The following is a 12382-nucleotide window of genomic DNA, read 5'->3' as shown; positions in this document are numbered from 1 at the left end:
GTTTTAAGTTTTAATGTCGCTCCTTACTTTCAGTTAAAGAACTTGTTTGTTTTATTTAATAACTACTGTTAATAATTTATGATTATGATAATTAATATTAATACTGTATATATTTAATGTTAATAATCACTGTTAATTATATTGTTAATAATGTTTTATTTAATAACCTTAACAATAGAATAAATTTTTTATGATTATTCTTAAACTGAATTCTTAAAGTATTATCTTTGAATAATTGATATAAAGAATAACCCATTGGCACATCAGCGCTACCTCTTTTTTGTGGTATCACTATGAACAGATATATATTTTTTCAAGTATTTTACAAAATCTACTATTTACAGAAATGAAATTAATCTTTAAAGGTGCATAATCTTAAGCTAAACATTCACTAAAAATAGTGAACTTAGTCAAGCTAAGTGTAGCCACTATGTAAGCTCTGAATGGAGTAAAAGACAAAATTCTTTGACACCTTCCTCCAAATAATAAGTAAGTCAGCTGGGAATGCCTATTTTAAAAGGGAATAGTATTGGTGCTAGCAGAATAGTTGATTGACCATATACAAATTAAAGAACATGCAGTTAATTGGGCCGTTTTTTAGCACTAAGATCTTTCATCTTTCTGCAAAGATTATCGTTTTTTCAACTCATCTTTGTTCTAAGATCTTACAGCTCACTGATGTTAGCAAAAAACGTGAAAGACGCCATCTTTCTGCCATATAGAACAATGATGAGAGAACTTTGATGATCTGCTCATCATTGTTCTCAGACCGCTGATCAGAGCAGAATGATGAAAGACGTTTGCATAAAAACGACAAAAGATGTAAGATCTTAGTTCAAAGATTTAAATTTTAAGCGTTTTCTCACAAATGTTTTATAATATTAGCAATTTTTTGTGTGAAAAAACGCCCCTAATATAAGTGCTAACAGGTACGGCGTATTTGCAAAGTTTGGGTGTTTTACGTTTTACGTTTGTCTGGTTTTACGTTTTACGTTTGTCTAAAATTTAAAAGTCTGGTTTTACGTTTCTACGTTGTACATTAAACTCTTCAACTTTCTGTTTATGTCTGGGCTGAAAATAACCTTAAACCACGTACAAAGATCGGATGCACGATTAATAGGAAATAAAACCAAATATTAACAGCTTCTGGGTTCTGCTATGAGCTATTACTCGTTTAATATTTTTTATAGAGTTATATTTCTATGCAACATTTTATTTCCATGTATGCAACACTTATTTAAATTTTAGTTTGTGGTGGTCTTCTGAAAACTTCTCAGGGAATTATCGAGAGTCCGAAGTATCTTGAGTCCTACCCAGCAGGAGTAAGTTGTGAATGGATTGTTAGAGTCCGCACAGGTAGAACAATTGAGTTTTATTTTGACGAAATGGTGATTGGTGACGGATCTCAAGAGTGTAATAAGGACTATATAGTTGTAAGTCTTTTTAACATTCGTGTTAAATTTTTGTATTTTGTTAACATCAAATCGGGCTGGAATATAGTAATCATTGGCTTCTTACTGTGTTTTCGCTGACTGTTTTATTTCGTTTATTATTCCTTTTCAGATTAAAATAATAGAAAAATATAAAAAATCAAGAAAAATTTTCACTAAAACAATAGAAATGAATGCATATTAAATTGGAATGTTTTGATTCTGCACCTAAAAAATCAAATAATAAATACAAAGAAAAGAAAAATATTTTTGTCAAGCAAGCTGCATTAAAAGAAACAAACGAAAAAATTCTTAATGCAATGAGAGCCAAAAAGCCTATGTCAGAAATTCAATTGCACTATGCATCACTACTATGAATCACTACTACATCACTACTATATGCATCACCATCTATGCATCATTACTCCAAACAAATACCACATTTATCAAATACCGTAATATTTCATCCGTAACTCATCGAAATAATTGGTTGAAATATAATATTCTTTATTATAGCTGCCATCTTAGGGGTCACCTTTAAAGAACGAACTTTAGCCCATAGTAACCAAAAAATTTAAAAATGCGTATAAAAAAAAATTTTGAAGTGACAAACAACTGCGATTTAAAGCAGATTCCGAAATAGTTATCGTTGTTTTGATTAATCCTGAATGATAAATTTAGTTACAAAAACAATTTTATGGAAATTTCCTTGAATTTGTGGGAATTTATGTGAAACTGCACGATTGAAAATCACTAAATCTAGTGCATTTTCAAAAGTAAAAATATATAACAACAAAATAAAATTTTTGACCAAAAATTAAGGAAATTAGACAGTGGAGTCACTCAAATATTATATTAGAGCCCCAAAGAAGCAAATCAAAACATACATTCCTTATATTATTTTTTTCAAAAGGTACCTCTATCCTCATCAACAGCTTTGGCCTCAGCTTTAAAATTTGCCATTAGGTCTAGAACCTTACCAAAATATCTATCAATACGCATTATAAGCTAGTCTGTCACTCGCAAAAGGGGGAGGGTTGAGGTTTGTACGCGTACTAAAACTTCACTTATTACCATCTACTCAATGGCCAAAAAATGATATTTTGTCCGATGACAGATAAAAACTATGACACTTTGCCCGATGACAAATAAAAACGATGTGGCGTTTTTGACGTTAATATAAATCAGTGATCATTTGTCCAATAATAAATAAAAACTACCAATTACAACTTAACATTATTGTTATTAGCAGCTGCATAAATATGTTGGCTCGCTAATGGATGTATACTACATCATTGAAATTATATTTATAATTATAATACATAATAATAGTCATGCATCATAATTGCAATCATTTTCTATTGTACCCATTATTCATTTTCACTTTCAGTTCCGCAATGGAGATTCTGTAGACTCGCCATTTTTGGGCAATGGAAAATATTGTGGTCAAAGTCCACCAGCATCACTAGAAACCTCTTCTAATCAGCTTCACGTAAAGTTTGTTGCTGACAGCAGTTCTAGAGGGTATAAGGTGAGTAGAAACTAATTTCGAAGGTTTTTTAAGATGTCTGTGATTTAATGTTTGTCGTTTTTTTTATGACAATCATAGTTTTTCCTTTTCGTATAAACCGTGTTCTTAATTCACAAAAATTTAGGAAGGTTAAATCTACTTTCAATATCTGGAAGGAGGGGGACAAGTGTTCCATTTTCTAAAATTTTCAATGAAAAAAAGAAAAGATTTTTCAATAGAAACGACCCCCAAAAAGGTATTTTCCAAAACATAGAGTATTGTAAAAATGTAGGATGGACGGCACCCAGCCCCCCCCCAACCAAATTGACGAACCTACGTACAAATTTATTGCCTTTCGAACGATGTTAACCAGGAACATTAAGAATCAGCTACAAAAGTCTTGGGAAATGGTTCTGTCCACAGCGTTTCAAATAAAAACTACATGACAAGACGAAAACGAAGAGCGAGAAAGAAAATAGTAAAAAAACATAAACAGAACAAGGATTAAAGATAAAGATATGATAAACGGCTAAAAATAAACTTAATAGTCTGCATAAACAAAAAAAAACTGATATTTTGGAGAAGACTTCCGCTATGCTGTCCACAGTGTAAAAAAAAAACTCCTAGATCGAGTATTGAACAACTTAGATCCCAACAACACGTTACTGAATTTGGGCATTGTAACGGATTAACGATAACAGATTAACTGATTAACGATGCTTCTTGACTACTAAGGTCCTTGCGTCGGGAAATTTTTGAATAGCACATAGCAAATACTAAATTTCTGATAGTCTTTTCAGTTTATTAATTAAAAAAAAACTTTTAGAAAAAAAAATTTTTCAAATAAAACTATTCGCCATATCAAACTTAAGCTTAACAGATAAAAATGTTTGTAAGTATTTAAACTCAAAACGACCAGAAATTATTATTAAAGAATTAATTAAGCCAAAAACGAACAGAAATTAAATAAGCAATCATAGCAAAAACATAGCCTACAACAAGTAATAATATAAATGAATAAATAGATCATAAAGCTAGTAATGCTTAGATTGAATATGAATATCAAGCTTAAAACGAAAAAAAATATTTTCCTATTGAGGCATAAATGAAACTTAAAACGAACAGAAATTAAAAAAACAATCAATGCAAACAAACATACAATAGATATTAATGTAAATTAATAAATTAACCTTTAAAGGAGTGAAACTTAAATTAAATATGCAAATCAAGCTTGAAACGAACAAAAATTACCACAAACAGGAGTTTGGGTATGACCTCCCTCTCTCACTATAAAAGTCTAAAACCTACTGCGTCAATCCTACGGGCATGGGGGGAACTAGATTAAGCTTCGGTCTCCTTTGACTCTTTAAAAGTGAACTAGAACTTTCTGTTTTCAATCAAATGAGCCTTCTCTGAAGTTTATACGAGTATCCCTTATATAAGAACCATATATATCCCCAGAGTATAACTTGCAACGCCTATCCCTAGGCCCTGGGGGTTATATCGACCCTGGAGTCTTAATATCTGACGGTTGAACTATTTTTAGCAAAATTGTCACCTGAAATTTGTATCGGATTGGTTTATCCGATACGGATAAACCCAACCATCAGATACGCCAAATGGCGTTGAGGTCGGGAGGGGTTAGTTGCCCTCTGATCTTTTTCACTCTGAGAAAATGAACTACAACTTTTAATTCCCATTCAAATGAACCCTCTCTGAATTTTATGAAGTTTATACGAGCATACCTTCCATAAGAACCATATATGCCCCCAGAGCAATACTTATAACGCCTTTCCTGGTCGGGGGGGGGGGGGGGTTGACCTAGGAGTTTTTCTTATCTGATCTTTGAACTGTTGTTAACGAAATGACCATACGTAAAGGTGTTTTTGTTATATGATCTTTCAAATATTTTTAACAAAAGGGCTACCTCAAATTTTTTATCAGATGTATTTGGGGAAAAAGGGCTTGAGGGCGCAGTTACCCTGCGATCAATTTCTAATCCTAAAAAGGGCGGTAGAACTATTAATTTCCAATCGAATGAGCCCCTTTCGGATCGTATACGACAATCCCTTCTATATCAAATGTCCCTGGGAAAAAAATAAATGATGTGTGGGGGGAGGCTAGCTACTTTCCAATCACATTTGACTTTTTTGAAGGAAATAACAACTTTCAGTTCCTAAGCGATTAAGCCCTCTAGAACGTCTATACGAGCATCCCTTCCATAACAACCAGTTTTTTGTTATCAGAATGTTGAACTATTTTTAACAAAATGTCTATCGCAAAGTTCTTATCGGATGGGTTTCAGGAAAATAGGACGTGGAGAGGGGGGACTAGTTGACTTCCGATCTCTTTTGAGTCTTAAAAAGTGAACAAGAACTTTCAATTTTAAATCAAATGAGCCCTCTCCAAATTTTATACTAGTATCCCGTCCATCAAAACTAGAGCTGCCCCTATAGCATTACTCATAACCCCTGCCTCCAGCCTTGGCGGGTTCCGTAGACATAGGAATTTTTCTTATTTGACCTTTGAACTATATTTAATGAAATGGCTATTATAAAAATTTTATCGGATGGGCTTGGGGAAAAAAGGGTGTGGAGGGGGGGGGGCTAGTTGCCCTCGGATATATTTTGACTCTTAAAAATTGAACTAGAACTTTCAATTTCCAATCAAATGAGCCCCCTCTGAAATTTATACGAGCGCCCCTTTCATATGAACCATATACACCCCCAGGACAAAACTTACAACGCCTTTCCCCCGGGCTCTGGTGGGTGTTTTTGTTATTTAATTTTTGAACAATTTCCAAAACACTGGCTATCTCAAAATTTGTAGGGGACAGGTTTGGGGAAAAAAGCATGGGGGGGGCTAGTTTAGCTCTCTTGACTCTGAAAAAGTGAACTAGAAATCTGAATTTCTAATAAGATGAACCCTCTATGAAGTTTATACGAGCATTCCTTTCATGAGAACCACACTTGCCCTTAGGGCATAACTTAGAACGCCGTCCCCTGGGCCCTGGGGGGTTCTATTGACACCCGATTTTTTCTTATCCGACCTTTGAACTATTTTTAACAAGATGTCTATCTAAAAATTTTCATCATATGGGTTGGGGGATAGCTGCCCTTGGATCTCTTTTGACTATTAAAAAGTGAGCTCGAACTTTCAATATCCAATCAAATGAGCCCTCTCTGAAGTTTATACGAGCATCCCTTTCATACGAACAACATATGCCCCAGGGCATAACTTACAACCCTGCCCCCCGGGCCCTGGGGGGTTATGACGACACCTGAGTTTAGTTTTTGTTACCTAACTTTTGAGTAATTTTTAACTTGATGCCTATCTCAAAATGTTTATTGGATGCATTTGGGGAAAAATGGGCGTGGGGGATCTAGTTGCCCTTCAATCTCTTTTGACTCGAAAAGACTTAACTAGAACTTTCAATTTCCAATCAAATGAGCCGTCTCTAATTTTTTACGAGCATCCCTTCAATAAGAACCATATATTACCCAAGGGCATAACTTACAACACGTCCTGCCCTCGGGCCCTGGGGGGCTGTGTTGACCCCTGAGTTTTCGTCATATGGTATTTGAACTATTTTAAAAAAAGCTATCTCAAAGTTCTTTTCGGTTGGGTTTGAGGAAAAATGGGCGTGAAGGGGGAGGGCGCTAGGTGCCCTCCAATCTCTCTTGACTCTTAAAAAGTGAACTAAAAGTTTCAGTTTCCAATCAAATTACCCCTCTTTGAGGTTAATACGAGCTTCCCTTCCATAAGACCCATATATGCTCCCAGGGCAAAACTTACAAAGCCTGCCCCGGGCCCTGGTGGGTTGTGTCAACACAAGAGTTTTTGTTATATGATCTTTGATCTATTTTTAACAAAATAGCTATCTTAAAATTTTTATTGGATGCATTTGAGAAAAAATGGTTTGGGGGGGGCTGGTTACCCTCTAATATCTTTTGACGCTTAAAAAGTGAACTAGAACTTTCAATTTCCAATCAAATGAGCCCTCTCGGAAGTTTATACGAGCATTCATTCAATAAGAACTATATATGCCCCAAGGGCATAACTTATAACCCTTGCCCCTGAAGACTGTGGGGGGAGTGTCCTGATCAAACCTATAATTTCCAGAACTTTCAACTACGTTGAACAAAATGGCTATACCAAAATTTTGATTGGATGCGTTTGGGGAAAGGGTGAGCATGGAAGGGGTGTCAGTTGCCTTAGAATCACTTTCGACTATTAAAAAGGGAACTAGCCTATTAAATTTCCAATTGAATGAGCCCTTTCTGAAGTTTCTACGACAACGTTGTCTATACAAAACCTTATATGCTGCCAGGGCATAACTTACAGCCCTGGCCCTAAGGGCTGTAGGGGAGTTGTGATCCTCTAAGACCTAATTTCCAGAACTTAAAACTACGTTTAATAAAATGGCTATCTCAAAATTTTGATTGGATGTGTTTGGGGAGAAGGTGGGCTTTGAGGGGGGGGCTAGTTGCCCTCAAATCACTTTCAACTATTAAAAAGGTCACAAGCCCTTTGAATTTCCAATCGAATGAGCCTTTTTTGAAGTTTCTACGACAATACCTTCTATAAAAACCTTATATACCCCAAGGAAATAAATTAAAACCCTTGGCTTTAGGGTTTTGGGGGAGTGTCCTCCACAAAAACATATTTTATATCTTGAAATCAACTACGCTAAGCAAAATGGCTATCTCAAAATTGGATTGGATGTGTTTGGAGGAATGATGGGCGTGGGGGGCTAGTTGCCCTCCAATCACTTTTGACTATGCAAAAGGGCACTAGCCTTTTAAATTTCCAATCAAATGAGTCTATTTTGAAGTTTCTACGACAACGCATTCCATAAAAACCTTATATGCCCCCAGGGCATAACTTAAAACCCTCGCCCTGAGGGTTGGGGGGGAGTGTCCTCCTTAAAAACATATTTTCTATCTGGATATCACCTATGCTTAACAAAATGGTTATGTCAAAATTTCGATTGGATGTGTTTGGGGGAATGATGGGCGTGGGGGGGGGGTCTAGTTGACCTCCAATCACTTTCAACTATGAAAAAGGACACTATCCCTTTGAATTTCCAATCGAATGAGCCTTTTTTTAAGTTTCTACGACAATGCCTTTTATAAAAACCTTATATGCCCCCAGGGCATAACTGAAAACCCTTGCCCTGAGGGTTGTGGGGGAGTTTCCTCCTCATAAACATATTTTCTATGTCGAAATAAACTACGCTGAACAAAATGGCTATCTCAAAATTTTGATTGGATGTGTTTGGGGAAATGAGGGGAGTGGGGGGGCTAGTCACCCTCCAATCAGTTTCGACTGTTAAAAAGGGCACTATCCCTTTGAATTTCCAAATCGAATGAGCCTTTTTTTAAGTTTCTACGACAACGCCTTCTATAAAAACCTTTTATTCCCCCAGGGCATAACTCAAGACCCTTGCCCTGAGGGTTGTGGGGGATTTTCCTCCTCATAAACACATTTTCTCTCTTGAAATCAACTACGCAGAACAAAATGGCCATCTAAAAATTTTGATTGGATATGTTTGGGGAAATGATGGGGGGGGGGGGTAAGCTGCCCTCCAATCATTTTCGACTATTAAAAAGGGCCCTAGAACCCTCGATTTCCAATCGAATGAGCCCTCTTTAAAGTTTCTACGACGACCCCTTCCATATGAAGTGCCTCTGGGAAAAAAAATAATAATAAATTAATAATAAAACATTGGAGCCGTTTGGCCTTTACTATAGGCAACGCTACAGCGTTGCCTCTGATTACATTATTTTAACTTTTTAATCTCATTTTTTTAAAGAAGTGTATTCTCCGTTTAAACCAAATATTTCTCAGCCCCACATTGCAGCTGAGCTCGAAAACCCGCTTTATATGGGATTTTCTCAACATCTCTCTGAGAAAAATACTCAAATTGAAAACGTTTCAGTTTATAGTTTCAGATAAGTTTCAGTTTATAGCTCACACAGTCGTAACCTCCAAAAAGAAGTAGATGTTGATGAGACAATTTTAAATTTCAATATGAATTCATAGAAAGGACTGTAAGGAGAATTATTATCTTTAACTAGCTTCCATGTACAGGACCATTTTACTAAAAGCAAAGCATTTTTTTATAATTGAAATAGACACTTATTCATAATTTGTTTTCCGTCATTATCATGTTTTTCCTGAAAATACCACCTAGAATGAAAACGTAAAATACACTTTTGTAGTACTTCAGAATTCTTGTTTTTTGTCAAATATATTCACATTTTAAGAGCAATATTCTTTTTGACTGATCAGTAGTAATAACTTATTTATGATCCGTAAGTGTAAAAATACTTACGAAATATAGAGTAAAAATCAAACAAAACAAAAATCCACAGTTTAAGCGAAGAAACATGTGAATAAGCTGGTAGTTCAACCCTAATTTTTCACTAGTCCTTTCTAACAGTTTATAATGAAGGGTTATAAACTCACTTTCTATATCTGATGGCTGGAACTTAATAATTTTTATGATTATTATGATAATGAGCACTATCTTATTGTTGTAACGGATCGTTTATCGATATTGTCTCTTGTCAGAAATTTCGTTTTTTTTTTCAAGGCGCTGCCGGTAGGTAGCCAAATGAGAACATCTTCTTCAGAGAAATGAAAATTGATGGCACTACTATTTATGCATAAATTATAGTTTTGAAACTCTCGCCATATGTACTTTAAAATGATATGTTTGTCTTTAATTTCAGAGGAATGCGGGTCAAACTATCTTTATCTATGGTTGAAATATTTTAGGTGCTGGTAACTGGTGTATTACCTTATTTCATATGAAAAAAAGAAAACAATAAATGTTTTTATCGGCCTATAAGACAAATGTGTATTCCTCCATGTAGATATTCACAGATGTATTATTGGTTAGAATTGATTTTAATAACGTTACTTTGTAGACAACTTGATTGATTCTCAGGTAATTGCTAAATAAAAGTACAATAGTTGTGAGGTGTTCAAAAATAAGATCTTATCAAGCTGAAGGATGAGTGCAGCTGTGTTGACCTTGGACGGCTTTGCTGTTACATTGTAGTAATAGTAGTAGCTAAAGTGGGAGGAAAATTTATTGCATTTTCTGAGGAAGTGTGAAGTGTTAAGGGTCTTGAGAAAGAACATTTGTGGAGTGGATTAGGAGGATAAGCCTTGGGTGGAAAAATTGCTGGGAAATGGGTGTTTTTTAGCATTAAGATTCAAGTGCGGTTTACTCGTGTAGGTATAACCCATCATAAAAGTGTTATATGATGACTTTGTTTGTATGTTTGAATTAGTGTTTTTTAATAGTTTTCTGTGCTTTCATTGTTTTGATTAAAAAGTTTAAATTGAATCCTTTAATTGTATTAGAATGTTCTTAACTGTATTGGTACGTTTTTCTATGTTTTTGTGGCCATGACCATGTGGCATTTTTCGTATAAAATATACTATACTGTACTACTATACTATACTAAGCTAAACTTTTAATATTTGATAGCTTAAAAAATAATTTATTTACTCTTGTTGAAACAGGGTTTCCGCCTGCGATATTCCGAAAAATCACTTGCTTGTGGAAGTCAAATATATTTGGTTGACACCCTTCAAGAAATGACTATCAAGTCTCCTAACTACCCTAGCCCTTCGACACCTAATGCAGAATGTGAATGGGCTATTATGTCACCTCCAGGTACAAGCGTACAATTGGACTTTTTGGATCAGTTTGAATTTAATCGAGACTTGAGGTAATGCTATTTTGAAATATTTTGTAGACCTTTCTATAATACGTCATTTAAATTAATTTGGATACTTGCATGATATCCCGACCGCAGCAAGTGCCCATGTTAAGAAAACAATTCTTGTATAGGATAGATAGGATATAACTTGGGCTATATATTTGCACATCAGGGGGATTGGAGGTAAAATATAGTGGGGCTGCAGGCAAGATGTGTTAACTATGATTATTCTGCATATTATGAAGTAAGAATTGCCTTCTTAACATGAGTACTTGTGTGATATAGCTGTTGTCAGGATATCATACAAATACCTTAATTTGAATATTTTTTCCTCAAACTCACGGAAAAACTTACATACCGGAAAATTAAAAATTATTTGAATTACTTTAAATGTTCCAATGTATATAGCAAGCAAGCAGCATATACAATTCACAATTTGTTGATGATTCCTTTATTCGCATTTGAAAACTGGTTTGAAACATATTTCAAAATCCAAAAAACATGCATGGATGGAGGTCAATAAGTTGTTTAAAGAAATTAAATTATCAAGTAGCTAAATTTTGTCGCTACTAGGATCATACTATAAGTAATTTTCGGAGCATTCCATGATGCATCTTTAAATTAATTCTACGTATCTTACAAAATCGCCGAAAAATTTCAAGGAAGAAGAATTCTTTGGCCAGGTTCAAACTATGCAATAGATGAATGCAAATGAAACTAATAGTTTGTAATTTGAGGGCCTTTCACAAATGCGCCTTTTTACAAATTTGAGCTATCTTTTCAAATGGTTGAAAACCACTCAAAGAAAGAGGCAAACATTGTTTTATTAAGATAACATTATCCAATTACTGGATATTTTTGCAAACAAACCATTTAATTTAAATTTCTGGGCCTTTCCACATTATATCTTAAAAGCAATTTAATGTTTATTTCATCGTCAAAAATTTGTGAGGAAAGGATAAATAATCCTTTGTTGAACAGTCAAACAGTTCGTGGTAAAACTGTAAGTAAGGAGCGACCCAGCTCAATGGTAACCGAAACTCTAAAAAACGCAATTTTGATACCAATAGATACATCAAAAGAATCAGATTTTAATTCTGATTTCAAATATATAAGTTTCATCAAGTTTAATATTACCTATCAAAAGTTACTTGCCTGAGAAAATTTGGCTGATTTTCTAAAAAAGGGGGAAAGACCCCCTAAAAGTTATACAACCTAAATGAAAATCACACCATCTAATTCAGCGTATCAGAGAACCCTACTGTAGAGGTTTCAAGCTCCTATCTACAAAAATGTGGAATTTTCCATTTTTTGCCAGAAGAAAGATCACGGATGTGTGTTTTTTTAATTTTTTTTTTCTTTTCCCCAGGGATGATCGTATCGACCCAGTGGTCCTAGAATATGTTAGGAGGGCTCATTGGAACGGAAATTAAAAGTTCTAGTGCCCTTTTTAAGTGACCAAAAAAAATGGAGGGCAGCTAGGCCCCCTCCCACGCTCATTTTTTTCCCAAAGTCACCCGATCAAAATTTTGAGATAGCCATTTTGTTCAGCATGGTCGAAAATATTATAACTATGTCTTTTAGGATGACTTAATCCCTCGAAGCCCCCCGGGCGATCCCTCTAGAAAACGGTATTTTGATACAAATAGATACATCAAAAGAATTGGATTTTAATGCTGATTTCAAAAAATATATTTCATCAA

At 34.8% G+C, this 12382-nt stretch overlaps 1 protein-coding gene across 1 annotated transcript in view; it reads left to right on the top strand.

Annotated features, from left to right (window-relative positions):
* Positions 1-12382, top strand: part of LOC148942958 (cubilin-like) — a 405682-nt gene that overhangs the window by 272554 nt on the left and 120746 nt on the right. The window contains exons 40-42 of the mRNA XM_089102575.1: positions 1249-1433; positions 2821-2961; positions 10480-10688. Coding sequence (XP_088958701.1) covers positions 1249-1433; positions 2821-2961; positions 10480-10688 — 535 coding nt within the window. The remainder of the gene's footprint in view (positions 1-1248; positions 1434-2820; positions 2962-10479; positions 10689-12382) is intronic.

This window comes from Artemia sp. Qi Xiang Cuo, chromosome 16 (genome assembly GCF_049724085.1).
Source record: "Artemia sp. Qi Xiang Cuo chromosome 16, ASM4972408v1, whole genome shotgun sequence".
Lineage (NCBI taxonomy): Eukaryota > Metazoa > Arthropoda > Branchiopoda > Anostraca > Artemiidae > Artemia > Artemia sp. Qi Xiang Cuo.
The sequence above is the reverse complement of the archived record's forward strand: the minus strand, read 5'-3'. Positions and strand labels throughout refer to the sequence as shown.